This window comes from Sparus aurata, chromosome 7 (assembly GCF_900880675.1).
Source record: "Sparus aurata chromosome 7, fSpaAur1.1, whole genome shotgun sequence".
Classification (NCBI taxonomy): Eukaryota; Metazoa; Chordata; class Actinopteri; order Spariformes; family Sparidae; genus Sparus; species Sparus aurata.
The window spans coordinates 1354888-1374152 of record NC_044193.1 but is presented as its reverse complement, the minus strand read 5'-3'; the positions used below and the strand labels follow the sequence as shown (position 1 = coordinate 1374152).

General features: G+C 41.6%; 1 protein-coding gene and 1 long non-coding RNA gene across 4 annotated transcripts in view; one reads left to right on the top strand and one right to left on the bottom strand.

Annotated features, from left to right (window-relative positions):
- Window positions 1-19265, bottom strand: part of itpr3 (inositol 1,4,5-trisphosphate receptor, type 3) — a 46283-nt gene that overhangs the window by 15654 nt on the left and 11364 nt on the right. The window contains exons 3-30 of one of the 2 annotated variants that reach the window (XM_030422921.1): window positions 17665-17786; window positions 17406-17492; window positions 15815-15973; window positions 14732-14830; window positions 14540-14623; window positions 11541-11687; window positions 11366-11461; window positions 10640-10684; window positions 10299-10441; window positions 9745-9844; window positions 9215-9375; window positions 8724-8865; window positions 8468-8632; window positions 8094-8266; window positions 7882-8001; window positions 7173-7254; window positions 6917-7032; window positions 6534-6785; window positions 6103-6247; window positions 5864-6008; window positions 5254-5468; window positions 4822-4942; window positions 4050-4076; window positions 3828-3882; window positions 3552-3717; window positions 3031-3198; window positions 1133-1207; window positions 129-248 (exon numbers count right to left, since the gene is read on the bottom strand). In XM_030422921.1, coding sequence (XP_030278781.1) covers window positions 129-248; window positions 1133-1207; window positions 3031-3198; window positions 3552-3717; window positions 3828-3882; window positions 4050-4076; window positions 4822-4942; window positions 5254-5468; window positions 5864-6008; window positions 6103-6247; window positions 6534-6785; window positions 6917-7032; window positions 7173-7254; window positions 7882-8001; window positions 8094-8266; window positions 8468-8632; window positions 8724-8865; window positions 9215-9375; window positions 9745-9844; window positions 10299-10441; window positions 10640-10684; window positions 11366-11461; window positions 11541-11687; window positions 14540-14623; window positions 14732-14830; window positions 15815-15973; window positions 17406-17492; window positions 17665-17786 — 3530 coding nt within the window. The remainder of the gene's footprint in view (window positions 1-128; window positions 249-1132; window positions 1208-3030; window positions 3199-3551; window positions 3718-3827; window positions 3883-4049; window positions 4077-4821; window positions 4943-5253; window positions 5469-5863; window positions 6009-6102; window positions 6248-6533; window positions 6786-6916; window positions 7033-7172; window positions 7255-7881; window positions 8002-8093; window positions 8267-8467; window positions 8633-8723; window positions 8866-9214; window positions 9376-9744; window positions 9845-10298; window positions 10442-10639; window positions 10685-11365; window positions 11462-11540; window positions 11688-14539; window positions 14624-14731; window positions 14831-15814; window positions 15974-17405; window positions 17493-17664; window positions 17787-19265) is intronic. The other variant, XM_030422922.1, reaches the window with a different exon arrangement.
- Window positions 13638-19265, top strand: part of LOC115585011 (uncharacterized) — a 5835-nt gene continuing 207 nt past the window's right edge. Inside the window, exons 1-4 of one of the 2 annotated variants that reach the window (XR_003984641.1) lie at window positions 13638-13874; window positions 14585-14934; window positions 15843-15946; window positions 18516-18606. This is a non-coding gene — a long non-coding RNA (uncharacterized LOC115585011). Of the gene's footprint in view, window positions 13875-14584; window positions 14935-15835; window positions 15947-18515; window positions 18607-19265 lie in introns of those variants that run through there. The other variant, XR_003984642.1, reaches the window with a different exon arrangement.

The following is a 19265-nucleotide window of genomic DNA, read 5'->3' as shown; positions in this document are numbered from 1 at the left end:
TTTGTTTTCTGTGTAAACACTTTAAATCATCACCAAGTCAAAAACCCTCTGAAGCTGCATTCTGACAGTCTACAGAACTAAAAGCACCGCCGACCCAATGCTTTTACTTTGGCGGTGACCCGTCTCACCTGGTCGTAGGACACCTGCAGCAGGTCCAGCATGACTTTATGAGCTCCCATGTTCTTCAACAACCTCTGCTGCTTCTTCCAAACTCCACTGCTGCACATCTTATTCAACCTCTCCAGGATCTACAGAAGGAAGATTTAAAACATTCACTCTTACCTGGAGAACAAGTTTCACTGTGTTCATAAAATAACTTTCATTAACTATCATAACAACTGAAGGATATTTGTGGAGTTCATGTCTCAGTGTACGGCTCAGTACTGTTCATATTTTACATATTATAAATATATTAGTCAGGTTGGTTTTATAAAACATTGTTTGGACAAACTTGTTGAACTTTATTATCTTTAGCAGCTGAATAACAAACTCACAGAGCGAACATGATGAAAACAGCCGAAGGTCCAACTTACACAGTTTGTGCGACTCGCTGGCAAAACTTTGTTATTGAAATTAAAAACAGTTTGAAAACTGAACTCATCCAAAACATCAAGAAAATACCAGATGGTCTGATCTTGGAGATTTGACACATCGTGGCATAGAAGCCAAAATCAAGATGAATCAGAGGCAAACAATCATTTTGATTGGTTGAATATGAGGACTGTGGATTGTCTCCTTCACTTCTTACAGAGTAGACGTGTTAGTAATCGATTACTTCAGAGTGAGTACAAGCAGGAGGAATGATTACACACCAACAACCCTCTCAGTGTTCATACTGGGCATGTGAGCACTTCCATAATGTTTGAACCGGTCCTTTAAATGTCCTCTTTATTTACTTTAGAGACATTTGGCAGGAAAAAATAATTTGATGTAATTATTCAGAGCAGTGAAAGAGACGAAGACAAGAGCACCACCTCAACAACAAGACATCACAGCCCCGCCCACACTGATTGATTGACAGGTGATTTTTGGAAAGTGCACTGCAGATGCACCACGACGAGTCGGTGAACAACAGAAAAATAAAACAAAGCAGATTACCTCATGAAGGAAACAGACTGACAAGTGTTCTCACCTCTTTGACTTTCTGGTAGTTCTCGTTGCCCTTATCCAGTTTCTCCTTCTTGGGCGTCACCTCCTCTAACGCCCCCTGCAGGACGCAGAGGGTAAGACAACATATGCACTTCGCTCTGGGAATGGTTCTACATTACACACTTGAATCACACATCAAATTAGTACATGAACACATTCTGCGCTGCACATCGATGCCTGTGAAGACGTCCATGTGGAGCGTCGCAGACAAACAGATGAAGACGAGTTGCTGAGGAACTCTTACAGCCACGCAGGTTTAATGTCCTGACAACTGTCGTTTACATTTTTAAACTCCTACATTCTTTATAAAGATAAACGTAGTTTACAACAGCTGCCTGACTTTGACCTGTTGTCTTTGCTGGTTCGGGTTCGACAAGTTCAAATAATATTCACCAAAATTAAAGATTCCAGAGTTCAACGACAAATACAGTGCAGCTGTGAGCTCACGGTAAGGCAGCCGCGTCATCTTTTACGTTTTGTTTGCTGTTCTGTCTTTTTCTTTGGACTTTAGCCACACGTCCACAAACAGGCGGGTGGAGAGAAAAAAAAAAAACACTCGCTGATCGATTTAGAATTGAAGTAGTGACGCTCCATCATCTGACCTTCATCTTGTCTAAATACATTTTACATTACAAATAAACTATGCAGTTGTGAAGCAATCTTCATCTTTTAATATGAACAAACAGCAAATCTATTTCTCCTGACAGTTTTTCAAGAACTGGATTTCTGCTTGTTTGGTTATTTTAACTGTTCCTTTGTAGCATACGTAGGTGTGTGTATAAGATGTATGACAACGATAAATATAGTGTTATAAAGACATTTCTGAAGCATTGTGTCATTATTTCACAGCAGCAGTAATATTAGTAGTAGTATAGAAACAATAAACAGAGCGACGGAGAGAGGCGTGACATGCAAAGCCAAACCTGAACCCAGGACCAGCAAGCCCCACACCAACATTCAGTACAGTGAGTTATAAAAAAACAGGATGCAAAGGCTCAAAATGTCTTTTTAGTTTCTGTTTAGTAGTTTAGTTTCATGAATGACATTCTGTTTATCACTAAGTGTTGGTCTCATGCCAAGTCAGTGGTTACTGAGCGGTTTAAATGAGTTTGTTAGTTGGTAGTTATACAGTTTGATGCAGCAGCTTTGAACATCACTCAGCCATCTAGACAAGAAGGTCACAACTGTTAGTTCTGAAACAAATTAATGATTTCATCCAACAATCATCAAACAACACTGACTTCTTCTCCCTGTGTGAACTCTCTCAATCTAAATCTGTAAGCTGACGACTCTGCACTTTCTACCACCTGCTCATCTCACTTCCTTTCTTCAACACATGTTCACTCCTGTACTTTCACAAAAAAAACTTTATTGTGTCCAACACTTCTTTTCCAGGCACTCGTGTAGATTTTGGTGGGTAAAAAATGTCCTAAAACTGCAGCATGTGTCCGAGTACACAAGCCTTCATCAAGGTGTCAGAACAAACAGCTGACTTCACCTTGACCTTTCATATTGAAGGTGATCAGTGAATCTTGTTTAACCAAAAGCACTCTGACGTTTCTTTAAAAGATTAAATAATAGATGCTCATTTGTTGAGTGAAATAAAAGCAAAAAACCTGCCTTAAATCTGAGAACATGGATGAGAGTCGTGGTTCAACTGGGCTGTAAGAAAGAGGAAGGTAACATCCTCGATGTCAGCTCTGTTGTCTGACACCTGGATAAAGGTTTTTATTTGCACTGGTTCACTTTCACTTATGTTCTTAACTTATGTTCTATCCACATCTTGGGGATTTCATATTTCCACATGCGCTCCTAAACTCCACCTAATTGAATCGTTATTTTACCTTTTCAGTATCGATAATAATCCGTTATTTTCCTCACCTCTCCTTTCTCCTTCTTGTCCTTCTTGTCTTTCTTCCCGTCACCTCCACCCGAGCTCTTCTTCTCCACCCACAGCTCAGATTTCTCCACCAGCGTTCGGAGGCGATCCAGATCGGCCTTGATCAACTTGTAGTTCTCCACGTCCTGAGCCGAGATCAGCAGCTGGACCTGCAGAGAAACATCTGGAGGGTTAAAAGGAGCGTCCGGCTCAAAGTGGGTCGTGAGTTTGTTGCATTTCTTCCACTTTGGGTTTCATAAGCGAGATTTGTTTTAGTGACAAAATGTTTTTTTTATATATTTATTACAGTTGAATTTACTGATACACATTTTCGTTTCATTTTGTGTATGTAGATACTCAGCTGAATGACAATAAAGTGAATCTGAATCAGGATAATTGATGTAGACTTTTTTTGTAATAAAATATCATGGCAAGAATCAGAACCGAGATTCAATAATAGATACCTTAACTCTGTGTGTGTGTGTGTGTGTGTGTGTGTGTGTGTGTGTGTGTGTGTGTGCACCTGTTTGAAGGTGTGCAGCACTTCCTGTCTCTGGCTGAAGTGTCTGAAGAGCAGCTGCAGGGCTCCAGACACCAGAGGAGGGTAGTCGTGCATGGTGAGGTGAGTCAGCACGCGCAGGAACATTCGACCGCCTTCATCATCCACCTCCAGAATACTGTTCCCCTTACTGTACACACACACGCACACACACACACACACACACACACTATATATATATAATGTTCTCATGTCCCAGAAAGCTACATATGCACCATGTACATGTACAGAATCACATACCCGACTCCAAACATGGCCTCTGCCTGCTCTCCGATGTGCTGCAGGTTGATGGCGGCTGAGGAGGAACAAACACACAGAGGTTAATACAGAACTGGACCGAGTCTGCTGCGGGTCATCTGGTTCTCCATTAATCACACAGGTCATTTATACACTTTAAACTGTTTGTTAACTAACACAACCATGTGGTGAACACACTGCTTCTAACAGTTATCCAGTGTCTACCTGTCGTTTCCACGACGACGGGGACGTCTGGAAGCATTGGAAGAAGTAACAACACACGTTCAACAAACTCTGTGTGAACATACCTGAAAGTAACTGTAGTCTTGAAAAATAATTTGACTTTATCAATATATATAAAAGTCTTGTTGAGATTCAAATACTTTAATTTTCATATATTTTAATTTTCTGCGACTTTATACTTCCTCTCCACTTCATTGGAGGCCAATATTGTAGTTTTTTCTAATTTATCTGACAACTTTTGTCACTGCATCAAAGGAAAAGTAGAGCATTATTAAATAAATGTATTTCCACAACAATCCGATTCTGATCATCAGAAAAATGCTTAATATTGACTCCAAAAATTGGCAAGCTGATAATTGCTCAACCCGTTTACTTAAACTTGTTCTTTTGATACTCAAGTACATTTATTGCCAGAAAATGTAAATACAATAGATGAGTTCAAACATTATGCAGTTATGATTTGCCAAAATCAAAAAAAGAAAATACCACCAAAAATGAAATAACGTCCCAAATGACATCAGACACAACATAAACTGCAGCATGCGTCTCTGATTTAACATTAAAATATGTGAAGATAAAAGGAAAAATAGACTTTTTGCATATGAACAATGATGGAACCCAAAAAGTCTTGTAAACAATGGGGCAAAAGGAAATGATTCAATATTTAAAACATACACACTAAATGTGTAGAAGTTACAAGCATAAAGAGAGTGTGTGTGTGTGTGCGTGTGTGCATGCGTGTGTGTGTGTGTACCTGCATGCTCCATGTTAGTGGTGGCGTCGGCGTCGGCCATGGGATAAACATCCACAAACTCCTTCTTAAACACCGACAGCAGGAAGGAGATGCGGTAATCGAGACGGACGTTCAGGATGAACTGATGAAGAGCAGAGTAACATCAAAACACTGAAAATTAACCAGAGGATCAATTAACAGGCTCATTCTGAGTTCATCAGCACAGAGATCGGACTACGTTGTCTCCAAATACACTGAGTGAGTTATCAAAGTGACCTTAACACCACAAATTAGCGAAAGGTAGGCTAGTTTATTAGCTCATCAGCAACGGAAACATTACTAGAAGCTAACCAGAACCCTTTATGACCGAGCTACTGTTGCATTTAATGGTGCAGTTGTACTTAATACAGAAGCCACTCAGTGTATATTTCATATAACTCATATATCAGTTACTTGTAAAATCTCCAGTATCTTCAGCTTGGTGTCCATCACCGTCAGGTCCATCTTGTCAATACTGTCTTTACTGCCTCTCTGTCCGTCAAGTACAAGCCCCGCCCCCAGCCCCGCCCCTCTGGCTCCTGGACCTCCAAATAGGGACTGCTTCCTGTTGAGCACCATGGTGGACATAATCTGACCCATGCCATGAATGGAGCGCTTCACATTCTTCCCTGCAGACGTGAAAGAAACAGCAATGATGTCATTCTGACATTACAACATCAGATCTGCTCGTCTACGTCTGTTTTACAGTTTGTTTTATGTTTATTTTAGAGTATTCTGTTTTATTTCCTTAGTTTTACCAGGGACAAGGACAGCAAATCAGACAAGGCTTCAAGTGCTTTATACACTGCATCAGTTGCACTTCATATAACAAGTGTTGTCCCTGTCAGATAAACTAATAAATACAGATAAATATCATATTTTCTGTGCTTGTCTTGTACTATATTTTGGTACAGACACACAGCACCATACAAATAAATCCTACAGCCTTTCACCTGGAAACAAAAGAAAACTCCAGAGGATGTAAAGATTAGTTTGGGTCATCAGAACCCAGAACAGAGAGTACCTGATCCATCATCGTGGAATAGGAGCCCTGTATACCCAGGGTTGGGTCGACAGTCGATGATGCCCAGCAGAGTTCTGGTGAGTCTGAGAAGCTCAAAGAAACTGTAGAAACCGAAGTAGATCAAATGTCTGGCCAAACTCACAACCTGGAGAGAGAGCGGAGAAAAAGGAGGTGATCACAGGAAAGAAGAGGAACACAGAGGTGTGTAATGAAAGAGGAAGAGGAAAGTAGAGACAGACCTCGTACGTGAGTTTGTTTTTCTCCTCGTTGTGAAAAGGCAGCTCGTCGTTCAGGACGTTGTTGAGATACTCCTCCATGAACGCCATCGTGTTGGAGAAACGGTTCTTCTTGTTGTCTCTGCTGTCGTCCATGTTGGAGTCATAACTGAGGAGGACATGCGTTTATTTACAAATGTTATCTTAAAAATAAAATGACAGCTGCTGACCATCTGAACACTGACAGGGGTAAAGAAGATATGCAGTAATATCGTGATTTAAGGAAAGTCTTCAAGAAGCTATTAGCCTGAACAGGAACTTTCACCCTCAGATTGAAACTCTGATGCTCCACTGACTGACAGCACATTTCAAACGCTTGGACAATTCCCTCAAATCCTCTAACACATTTCTTTTACGTATGCTTTTTTAAGTATTAAGTATAAAAATCAACCAACTCTTTGATGGTGATGGAGGTGGGGATCTCTGTCCAGAGACGGGCGAACTTGACGGGTGTCACCAGCTCCTGCGGGTCTCGGTCTACGTGGGCGTGGAGCATGAGGCGGCAGAAGGAGGCGCGGAGGTCGAAGGGCAGCGTCTCGTCCATCATGCACAGGAAGATGAGCTCTATGTCCAGCTGCTTGGAGATCTCGTCTATGGCCAGATACTGACGGTCCAGACACATCCGGGCAAAGAGCTTCAGCTGGTACCTGACGGTGTCCACGAAGAAGAAGACAAGTTCCCTGAGCTTTTCTCTCTTCTACTGACATCTTTTATTTAATTTTAGAATATAAGAATATTCATGGAATACCCTGAGGAGGAGCCCTCTGTATGTGTCTACCTGTAGTAGGTGAGGACGTTCTCATCGTGAGCGTTTCCTTGTCTCGCCTCCTGAGCCAGATGTCTGATGCTCTTCTCTTGTTTCTCATTGGTCTTGTCCATCCACACCAGCCACACCTGCAGCAAAAGACAGATATAAAAATGTCATCCGTCCCCAGCTTCATTCGTTTAAGTTCTGGATGAGCTTGTGCAGCACAGCAACAAATCAACACAACTGAAAACAAACAAACTGATAAAGTGATGATGCAGTCGTCTACCTCATCCTCGTCTCCGAAGTCGTCCATCCCCATGTATTCTCCCTGAACGCCACCAGGAGACGACTCTTTGGGGACGCGACGCCTGGATGGATGAAAAACAAGAAGTCAAGTGACGTGTTGACATTAATTCAGAGAACGACGGCTACTTGTGTTGAATTTCATGTCGTAGGACTACTATTCACTTTGCAGCAGGAAACTGTACTTCAAAATAAAAGCCCTGTTCTGGAAATGTAATATCCTTCACACACCCACATGCTGCCATCTCTCTCAGAACAGACCCAACCACTGAAATCTGTCTGTGATCTGTAATTTAAACCCCGATGGGACCAGATCTCTGTCTGCAGGAGAGGAGTGGTAATGTTGTTTTCAGCTTAGTTGGAAATTTGACTGTGTAGCTTAGTTTGTTTTTATTTTGGAAAACTAGCACATTTAAAGTAAGATGGATTATCAGCTGGTTTGCAATGTTCTCACAACTCTACCAACGACTAGCAGTGGATTGTTTCAATACTGAGGAAAACTACAAATTGTGTGATTATTCTCAGGTAAATTCTGAATTCATTTTCTATGATTACAAACTGGATTTACAGACATCACAGATGATAACATCCTCAGGAAGTTGAAGTCGGACAAAATTATATCAGTGTGTGAGCTGAAGGTCAAAGGTCATGCCTCCCTCCCTCCCTCTCTCTCTCTCTCCCTCCCTCCTCACTCTGTCTTGATGAGGATGTCCTGGTTTTTAGGGTCCAGCACACATTTACAGATGAGCTCCTGAGTGACGGGAATGGCCACGTTGTTGGACACACACAAGTCTGACAGGTAGTCCAGAAACCTGCTCAAACACACAAACAGGGTCTTAGATTGACAAAACAACAAACAAACGGCACACTGGCGTCCACGTGCTCCTCCCCCCTCCATGTGTACCTGGGCTCACGGTTTTTGCGGACCAGGCTTACGAAAGTCTCCACTTCAGTCTTGGTGATGTGCTTCTCCAGCAGTTTCCGGTTGTTGTGCAGCAGAGCGGTGATGGTGTCCTCAGCCAAGATGTCATAACCGATCTGACTCTGCATCACACCGAACTGCTTCGCTATATGCTCCTGGAGGAGGAAGGATGGAGAGAACGAGTGAGCTCTTCTACTTTTTATTTTTTATCTCTCGTATTTTTTGTCCCAGTTTTTGGTTTAGTTGTTGATATTTTCTGTGTTTAAACATTTTTAATGTGCGATCAAGTCTGAGTCTACTTTACGAAATGGAAGTCTGTGGGCAGTCATTATCTCCATCATCGTCGTCCTCCTCACCTGGTTCTTGCGGTAGTCCTCCTGGGAGTGTCGGAGGACTCTGTAGCACAGTCTGAACATGTACTGGTACGGAGAATTCTTCTGGTCCGCCAGCTCCTCCAGACGCAGCAGAGGACCCTCCCCTCCACCACGGTCCTTGAAGGGAGCCTTCAGGATGCCAAAGATCTGAAACAACATCACACACGAGAGGTCAGTTAGTTTGTGGTCATGAACTTCTAGCTTCTGCTAAATCTCTGGGTATTCATTTGGATCATACCTGTTTGAGGATGTTCTGTTCCCTCATCAGTTTCTGTCTCTCTCGGTTGGCTTTGGTCATCGCTACGTCCAGAACCGGCTGACCGCTGTTGATGACGTCAGCCACGAAGAAAACCACATCCTCCAGCAGCTTGATGGCAAAACTGACCACAAAATATAGTAAATATTAATATTAAGGATTTCCTTCTCTTGTGCTCGAACTCAAGTTACCATGAATCCATCCACTCAAACATGAAACAGCTAAAGGTAAAGTCAAGTATTTTTAAACCTGGACACTTTATTTACATGCTCTGCAAAGTAATCCTTTAATTCAACTATGACCATCAAAGTTATGCCCACTAAAGGCGTCTCTGATATATCTCATATGGGCCAATATGACGCTGATACCGATATCAGCCAATAATACCAACCAACAGATATCTTGGTCGGCTCTAACACAATATCGTGTGCGTGTGTGTGTGTGTGTGTGTGTGTGTGTGCAGTCAGTCGTACCGGCGGTCGTTCTGGCTGATGAAGCCCTGACTGAACTGGTCCACCACGGTGCTCAGCATGGCGCTGGCATCGTTGGCAAAGTCCAGATCTCTGATCTCCATCACAGGAACAGAGACGATGGCGAACGCCTCCTTGTCCTCTTTAGTGGGACACGTTCCCAACTGCAGGAGGAGATTCATTAATATACACTTAGTCCACTTAATTAGTCAAGCTCATAGACAGTCTATAAAAAAGGGGACAATTCTACTTCCTGCAACACAGTTTCATAGTTTTAGGACATATAAAAAAAAAGTATGTACACTTTTTGTTAGTCACAATTGTCATTCAGGAGGTCTCAGATCAAACAATGTAAGCGACCAGGGACTCAACACGATTGGCTCGTGATAAAGAACTCATGGATTAATCAGCCAATCAAAAAAATTTATCAATATGTCATTGAACAGTTTTTATGCAAAGATGGCAAAACCTTATTTTCAGATTCTACAACTTGTCTCTCATGGTTTGAGTCACACAGTTACTTTTGCACTCACCATGAGTCTGATGGGTCTCTCCTCGTCGATGTCGATGGGGACGTTGGTGCTCTGGATCCAGGTGTTGGTGCACAGGTGTCTCAGTCGTACGTACGAGTTTCTGGAAGACAAACGGCTCATTTTATGTCCACTTCTGCTTTATTAATATCACTCTGCTCCTCTGTGGAAGTCTACACTCTGTGAGTTGATAGTCTCATATGGTTCTCTGGTGTTTGTGCCATAAACTTCCTGTATTTATTCTGTTTTTCCTCCTCTAGTGAAACAGTCAGCATCAAGTGTCTGACATCATTTAATTGAAAGGATTGAATCAATTTTGCACATCGTATACTCGTCATATATCCTTGGTCATGTTTTCCTTTTATCTGATGAAGACTGAGTTGGGTTTTAAACTTTATTTAAGTCAAATGAAGTTTCAGGAGTTTTAATCTGATGCGGATCTTCTCCATTTACTCTTTATGTTAAAAGAAGGAAGTAATCCCGCTGATTCTCTGCAGTCTTTTACTGTGAAACATCTACAGGAAGTAAAAGACTACAGCACCACCGTCTGAACCTACCGTGGGACGAATGAGTCGGTCTTCTGTAACGTGGTTGGGTCAAGCTCGAACAGCGAGGCGATGTCGTTCCCGTGAGCCACGGCCACCAACTTGTACTTGATCCTCTCGCCGTGGGAGCGCTTGTTGCTACGACTACCATCGATCTACAGAGAGGTCAGAGGTCAGGCTGAGGAGGTGACATACACAGACTGCCAACACTTTAACAGAATTACTCAGTAATAGTTATTGCAGTGAGCGGTCACTGCGGACGTGTTTCAGTGGTCTAATGAATCACATCTTAACGTAGCTTCAGTCTGTCAGCGCTGCTGCTGAGGTGACGACGGTAAAGAAGATGAACTCACTGAGGGCGGCGGCTCTGCGCTGTCTCCTTTATAGCCTGGGTTCTCCTACAACAACAACAACAACAAAGATATTAACTGCTGCAAAGGAAACAAAGAATTGCTTATATTCTTCCAGAAGAATAGATAGAGCATTAATTTAGAGATGACGGACAGAACTACAAAAGAAAAGTGTAAAAGTTCATCAGATTGAACCTCCCTTCAAACCCAAATTCTGAAAATAATAACCTGAAATTTCATCAATTAATAAACTAATAAATAAACCTATATGGCACCCTAATGAGAATGTAACATATCAATTCATTATGAACATAAAAACACTGATACAATTATCATAATCCACAAAAAAAGAGTCCTGTTGGTCAAAGCAAAACTGTAACAATGAACTAAATACAGTAAACACATTTTCACAACAAAACAAATTCTTTCTGTCTTTTCTTTAGTCTATTACATCACTTTCTTTTTGCATCTAATTGTATATAAACTGTGTCTTTACAGAATTCATTAAAAGGTTAATAATAAAACTTTATGTATTTTAATAAGTTAGAACTAAATGACCTCCACAGGTATTCAATCTAAATCTGGAGCCATGTTTTAGGGTAACTGATTTTGATCAGCTGACATTATGATAAACAAAGTCTGGTTGAGTCTTTTGAACAGTTGTAACAGAGCAGCTGTGCAGAAGCCTGTTCATTCATCCATTCATTCACCCAGTGTTGCCATGGTTACCTCTGCAGCCAGGTAGTTGCCTGTCGCCAGGTGTTTGAAGCGGTACAGGCTGTTCCAGTGTCCCGCCCCTCCACGACACGGGTCATGATGGACAACCTGACGAACCAATCAGCACATAAGGAGAGTTTACAACAACTTCAGCTGTGTGTGTGTGTGTGTGTGTGTGTGTGTTTACCTCGACCTCCCACAGGGCGTTGGAGCTGGTCGCCGAGGTCGCAGACTGTCTCAGCGTCGTTCGGAGGAAAACGTGGAGTTTGCTCTTGTACTCGTCGCAGGTCAGAAACTTTTCCTGCTCAGCGTGAAACAGACGCACCACGTCGCCCTGAGAGAGACAGAGGGAAACTTTAAAAGGACAAGTCTGCAGCATTTATATTTTGTAGATCACAGTTTGAATTAAATCACTTTCAGGTTCCGGGTTAATTTCCTCTTGCTTGTTCTGCAACAAAAACATCTGATGTCTCTGGTTTATGCCTCTGACTGGCTTCTTGTCCACAGCAACAACTGAGGCTCGCAGGTTTTGTAGTGTTTTTTCTGTTTAACAATTTTGACTGAAAACAATTTGCAGTCCACATGATGATGAACTGAGACCTGCTGCTAAATTCAAATGACTATAACAGCGAACAAATCAAATCAATTAGTTTACAGATTACATGGTGCACTAGAGCCAAGGTAGTGCATCTTTAAATCAATTTATCTGATCAAGTCAGTAATCAGTCATATCGTTGTATAGACTATACATACAGGCATAAATGTATTAAATGTATACTTTTATGTATAAATAATTTTCTTTTACATTTAAAGCAAATATTATACTTTTCACTCCAGTATATTCATTTGATCACTTTAGTTCCTGGTTACTTTACAGACTACATGCTGCGTCAGACCCCTCTGATAATCAGCTGGCCCAGTTTAATATATACAGTTAGAGTTATCAGTGCATGTACAATGTGTCCCTTTATTATTGGAGTCAGAAATATTAACAAAACACAAAATAAAAATGCAGATGTCACAGAACAAAACAACCCAGTGAATTTATAAAATATCCAAATATCACTGACTAATCTAGTGTACTGTGGATGTGTCATTTGATTTTAATACTGGTATATTTTTATTATCAGATACTATTTGACTTTCACTCCAGTACAATTTCCATGCTTGGCTTTTACTTTTTTATTTAATGATATCTTTACTTTACTAAAGTATGACTTCGGGGTACTTTAAGTACGGTTATGTAGACACAGTAAACATAACTTCAGTGTTTACTGTGTCAGTACATCTCGTCTCTAAGAACAGTTTAATGAGTTTACAGAGAGGGAGCGATGAAGAAATAGAGAAACAACATGGAGGACGATGACAGCTCCCAGTCGGTACCTGACAACCGGGCTGCCCCGACACCGGAGTAACAGACGGTGTGTCGTGATGTGGACGGAGCAGGAGATGTTATAAAGAAAATAGGAAACATCTTCCTGTAACCGACAGTTGGGACTTGACCGTGGAGAATGCCGCCATATTCTTGGAGACCTCCACGCTGACACCGTGGTGGAGGTGTATGTCTGACCCGCGGGCACAGAGGGACCCGCGGGCTAACTTTGGGATAAGCTCCGTGGTCTGGTGGTGGTGGATCCGTGCCATGAACGGCCGCGGAGGGTCGTCCTGATTATTGCGGGCGACGATAACAGCTAACGTTAGAGGAGAGGGGAAAGCCCTCTCTTTACCTTCTTTTATTTTTTTACTTTTTACCTTATAATGGCGGTTATACGGATGTTGTCGCGCGCTCCTCCACTGATCGAAGCAGTTGCTCCGTGTCCGCCAGGGTTAGCTAGCTGCACGATGCTAGTAGCGTTAGCATGCTGTTTATTTTGGCTAGCTTGTGTTGTGTCGCCTTGATTGTTCTCCCTAGACTGTTCTTCTGGAGGTTGTCTTTGCTTGTCAGAAGGTTTCCACATCTTCACAAGCCTTCAGCTCAAGTTTCCACACATTAACTGTTGTAATAAAACAGTTTGACTGGACAAACGGGGCTTCAGAGATCTCCCGCTGTGTGACGTGCTCCGACGTTAGCCAACCCGGAAGCTATGTTGGCATTTTGTTTTTAAAATAAGTTTAATTACCTCAACTTGTAAAAAACCGAAGAACAGACTTATCTGTTTTTTTAGCCTTATGTTAAAATGTTAATCTTAATAGCCCCGCCCTTTCCGAAAATTATTCTTTATCTTTCTTCTATTTAAAGGGTGTAAACCGGAAGTACAATCTTACCACGGATTCAATGAGCTTGTTAGCTACAGCTGCCCCATGCTTTTAACATTACTTTCTGTAAACTGATGGTGAATTATCTCCATTAATAGTGTGCCGAATGAACTATAAACACTTCCTGTTCGCAGCATACACATGGGTGCACAGACAGCTATCACAGGATTCACGTATTACTGAATAAAGCTTAAAAACGTGACGATTTCCAGGTGAGTTCGGGAGTTTAAAAGAGTCTCTTCTATGACAAGATTTATTCTCTATGGTAAGTTATGATTGTTAGTGTTTTACAGAACCTGAATACCTCAATGAAGCACTCAAATAATGTATGTAATACAAATATAACACACTCTGTGGTGGACAGAAGTGCATTTATTAAAGTATTTACTTTAACGTGAGTGTTTCCATGTTACGCTACTTAATACTTCTACTTTTCTGCATTTTATTTATAATATATTGCTTTTCACTTAACTACATTTATTTAAGAGCTATGGTTGCTTTTTAAATTCAGATCAATTAATAAAATATGATCCGTGACTAAAATTAAACTACTAAAAGTATAATAAGTGATTAAAATTAGCTGAGCCACCTGACCTACAATCCCAAATCATCAGTATTTGATAAGTCAGGAACGAAAATAAAAAAATCTACTTTTTTTTTTTTTTTTTTACAAACAGGGCCTTTAAAAAGTACCCAACAGTCAATCTTGAGTAAAGTAAAATTATCGTGTTGCATTATTACTTTGGTAAAAGTGAAAGTCACCCATATGAACAATACTTGAGTAAAAGTAAAAGTATCTGTATTTGTGTGTTTGTATTTTATTCTTATGTTACTGTCACAAGAATTTCCTTCAGGATCAGTAAAGTTTATCTGATTGGATCTAATCGGATCAGATTGGATCGTCTGCTGTGTCTCAGTGTCGTCACTCACTCCTTTCAGCACTTCCTCTCTGTGGTCACTGTACATCATGAACAGGTTGATCTTCCAGCTGGTGTTGCAGTTCACCGAGTTCACCTGCAGAGGGAAGAAGAGTTGTTCACTGGGAGCTTCTGCTGCAGTACTAATCCTCAACATCAGTATCAGAACCAGGACCAGAGTCAGGACTGAACGTCTGTGTCTCACCTCCTTGCAGCCCGGATGGTCGGTCAGTTCGTAGTTTGAAGCGTGAAGCGGCTGACCGGCGTTCACTGGATTCAGGATCACTTTGTCTCCCACCACCACCTGCAGCAGGAAGCACACAACTCATCTCTGTACAGTTTGTTCAGAAGGAAAAAACATACTCTGATCTGGAGATTATTGGAGGGAGACAGCTATCGTCTGGTGAGGTACTGTTAGCTGGTGAACCAATCACAGAGCAGGTAAAAGTAAAATCAATCAGTGGCAATTTCCAAATCTGGAGACTGAACCAGATGATAATAGAAGTGTGGGTAGGACTCGTCTGGCCACTGGGTGGAGTTATTTCACCAGCTCGATGCTGGGAGACTGGACATGATGGAAGATCGATCAAATTCATCTTTGATTATCTCCAACATGTTCTACAGCGGGCAGAGCGACATGCACAAACTGAGAAAGTGTCAGAAACATGCTGAGAGCTGAAGTTCCCTGAGGTGTCAGTCTGATGTATAAAACTAACAGAACAGAGGTTTACTTCATGTTCATCCATCCAGCAAACTGAAGTACAGTTCTGCTTTATTTAGTAAATACACTAATATCACTGTACTGGAAGGACACGAGCAAGCTTTGATTCTAAACTCACTAAACTGGCTACATGTAGCAGGATTACATCATTAAAAAAGGTAAATGTATTCTGGTAATGTTACAGAAAAAAAAGATGTAATTAGATTACAGATACATTCAGTAAAAAGGTGAGTAGTCACATGATTACAGTTCTGAGTGGCGCCAAATACACAAGTGTGTATTCTTACAGCCGTTTCATCTTTATTAGTTCAGTAAACGTTGAGGTAAGGTGGACGATCACTGATGATCTTTACTAATTTCATGCTAAAGTAAATTTTCTTCTCTAAACTTTGCTTGAGAAATCTATCTCAGAATAATTTAAAAAAGATCTCCTTAAATCAGAAAATCCTTTTTTTAATCCAGTCACTAAACCTGTTGGGATTCATCCTCTGGGGACCGTGAGCCTAGTAACCGTCCTGTGTGTGACACTGTGTGTGTGTGTGTGTGTGTTGTGTTGTTTGTGTGTACATTGTCTCCGTTGGCGCGGAGCTTCCAGAACGGCTGGATGAAGAGCCAGGAGCCTTCGTTCCCCGTCCCGTCCAGAGTGACCCGCATGGCGTTCTTCTCCAGCAGCGCCGGCAGACGTTTGTTCACCGTCAGGTATTTATTACTCTTCATGTGGAGCAGCTGCAGAACAGAACACGGCCCGTTATTACACTGCATGTCAGGTTCAGATACAGTCTGCTGATATTCTGTTGGTCTCCTCATGTTCAGACTCAAACCAACAGCGAACGTGTCTCCTAACATCAGACAGGGAGCAGTTCTGGTTCTGGTTCTGGTTCTGATGAGTGTCTGACACAGAACGATGCAGCTGCATGCTTCTCAGACAGAATGTGTGTCTGAACATGTGAACGCTGCAGCGCTGTTATCATCCGTGCCTCAGTTTAACAGAGTGATGCACATCCATGCAACACTCTCCACACCTTAAACACACACACACACACACACACACACACACACACACACACACACACACACACACACACAGTAACAGTCTGGGTGTGGTGGCTGTTGAGTTAAAACTGTTACAGATTGTTGAGATAAAGATTCCTGTAAGAGGAAGGTGTGTGTGTGTGTGTGTGTGTGTGTTATATGATGACAGTTCTGAAGCAAGGTCAATATTGACATTAACAGATACAGGTTTGTGTGTGTGTGTGTGTGTGTGTGTGTGTGTGTGTGTGTGTGTGTGCGTGTGTGTGTGCGTGTGTGTGTGTGTGTGTATGTATCACTGTCTGAGTCAGAAGGACACGTGTTGCCACGGTGAGTCAGCTGGTTGTCGTAGCAGCAGGCGCGATCAATGAGCTCTGCAGACACACAGTCCTGTGATGTCACTAAGTACATTTATTCAAGTAGAATTCTGACCGACTTGTTCTTCACCTGAGTGTCTGAATTTACAGTTTTATGAAAAGCCAAAAGTAAAAGTGACGTGTTGTTGACAGCTGTCAGCTCGTTCACCTGCAGGCTGAATCCTTCTTCACCTTCAGTCATGAACAAATATGTTCAGTGTGTGTTTACTGTGCATCAGTTTACAGTCATGTTGTCCTTTTCAGATCATCTTTCTGTGGTTGTTGTGTGTCTCTTTGGTGTGGTTGTTGTGTGTCTGTGGTATTTTGCGCCTGTTTGTTGCCTCTTTTTTGGTTTGAAGTATTTTGTGTGGTGACTTGAATGACTTGGAGTCTATTTGCAGCTCCATGTGGCTGCTTTGTGTTTCATGCTGGTTGTTTAGTGTCTCTTGTAATTTTGCGGTGCTTTATAGTTGTAGTTATTGCATGTGTGTGTGTGTGTGCTGTGTGTAGTTGTTTTGTGTCTGTATTTAAGTTATTTTGTCAGTTTGTGTTTCTTTCTGTCTTCTGACTTCCAAACTTTAAGAAAGGTGACTATAAACGTACCTGTGACCCGCTGACACGTATTTTCACTGTTGAACTACAATAATGGAAACCATCCCTTTCTTGAGTTTGGTTGAGATCAGTGTAGAAGTGTCTGACATGTGACAACAGATCCTTGTAAATAATATATATACATTTGTATTTCTGTAGAAACACATAAACGAGTCCATTACCTGCATGACGGTCCCGTATTTGACCACGTCTCCGTGGACTTTCTTGTTTTCTGTCTCGTTCTGTTTCTGCTCCAGATTGGATGCATGCTGTAAAACACACACACACACACACACACACACACACACACACACACACACACACACACACACACACACACACACACACACACACACACGTGTGTTAACAAATGACAAATATCACCTTAAACCTTTAAAGTGTGTGTGTGTGTCTGTGCAGAAATGTGTGCTCGTCTCTCACCTGTAGTTTCTGCAGCAGAACCACATCAGCGATCTTGTCCTTCTCATGTTTGGCTTGTTTGGCTTTCCAGAACTGTTTCTGGGCCGAGTACCGGCTCATAGGACAAACCTTAAACAGGCAGTCTGGGAGAGGAAAACATGAGAATTACAGTCCAGTTCAAGCAGACAACCTCAAACATCAGAATCAGCCTTACTCTCAATAATCTGAGGAGAATAAATTAAACAACCGTTAATCTGATGGTACACACTGTGGGGTTATTCCAGGTGTTGTGGTCAGCTGGAGCAATTAGTTCCAGGGTGATGATTGGTCAGCAGACCAGCAGGTAAAACTAATTAGTTGTTTTGGTTTGAGAACATCAGACTGGTGAAGCAGCTGACGTTAAGCCTGAGATTTATTTCTGCCCCACCACCAAATATAGTGTTTCTCTGAGTGATGTAATAATCCAGCAGTGACAGAGTCGTTACAGACACGAGACAACAAACGCTTCAAATACAAGACTGTAAATATTTGATGTGAACCTCATCAACCATTGTTCACTTCTTAAGGTTCATTTACAGTCAGGCTCGTCAAGCTCAGCTTTACTGAAGCGCTCGGCTCAACAATCATCACTCAAAGCTAAAAACTACCACAACAATAAAACCTGCTGGACGTCGACCTGCAGGGTACGTTAGCCTGATGAGTGAAGTAACACTAGAAGAAGAGAAGAGAGAAGCTAATGTTGATGCTGGGCTGTTTGAAATGCTAACACTGATGTTAACCTGTTGAATAAGCTAACATTGACATTAGCGGTGGCATTTTGTGGCTTTCTTAGATTTCAATAATTTTTATTTGTAATAATTTAACGAGGACAGAACAGGACGAGGTCGACGGAGGGAGAAATGGAGGAAAACATATAAAGCTGCAGTGAAAGGACGTCAGAGAAAACAGAGAGACGCAGCGGAGGTAAATATTGACTCTCCTCCAGCAGATCCTGCACATATAAACACATTAACACTGATACTGTGTGTGCGTGTGCGAGTGTGTGTGTGTGTGTGTGTGTGTGAGTGAGCGTAAGGCAAACATAATTTGCCTGTGTGTTGTATGTTAAAGACCGAAATTGATTGTCAGGTTTAAAAGTCATCTTGACTTAAGGAAATGAGCTTTTAACTCATGTTCTCACACACACACACACACACACACACACACACACACACACACACACACACACACACACACACACACACACACAGAGAAGCTGGCTTTCGTCTCTTTATAGCACACACTTGTATTTCATTGTGATTAGTTGCATGCAGCTGATATGTTCGTTTCCATTTTTAGTTTGCTGATGAAGGAAACAGAAACGAACTTTTCACGAGGACGAACATATTTTGTTTGGATTTTTCTAATTTATGACGTCACATTGTGCAAACAGAAACTGTTTAGTTTCCTCTCCAGTTTTGCTTTTTGTCCAAAAACAATAAAGGAAACAAAACTGTTTTGTTATCACACAGTTTTTCATTACAATCAACAGTATTTCCACCTCGTCCAGCTTGATCTAATACATGTAATTAAGAATTTGAGTAATTTAATAAAACTGTGATAAATGTATCTCCATACTGACG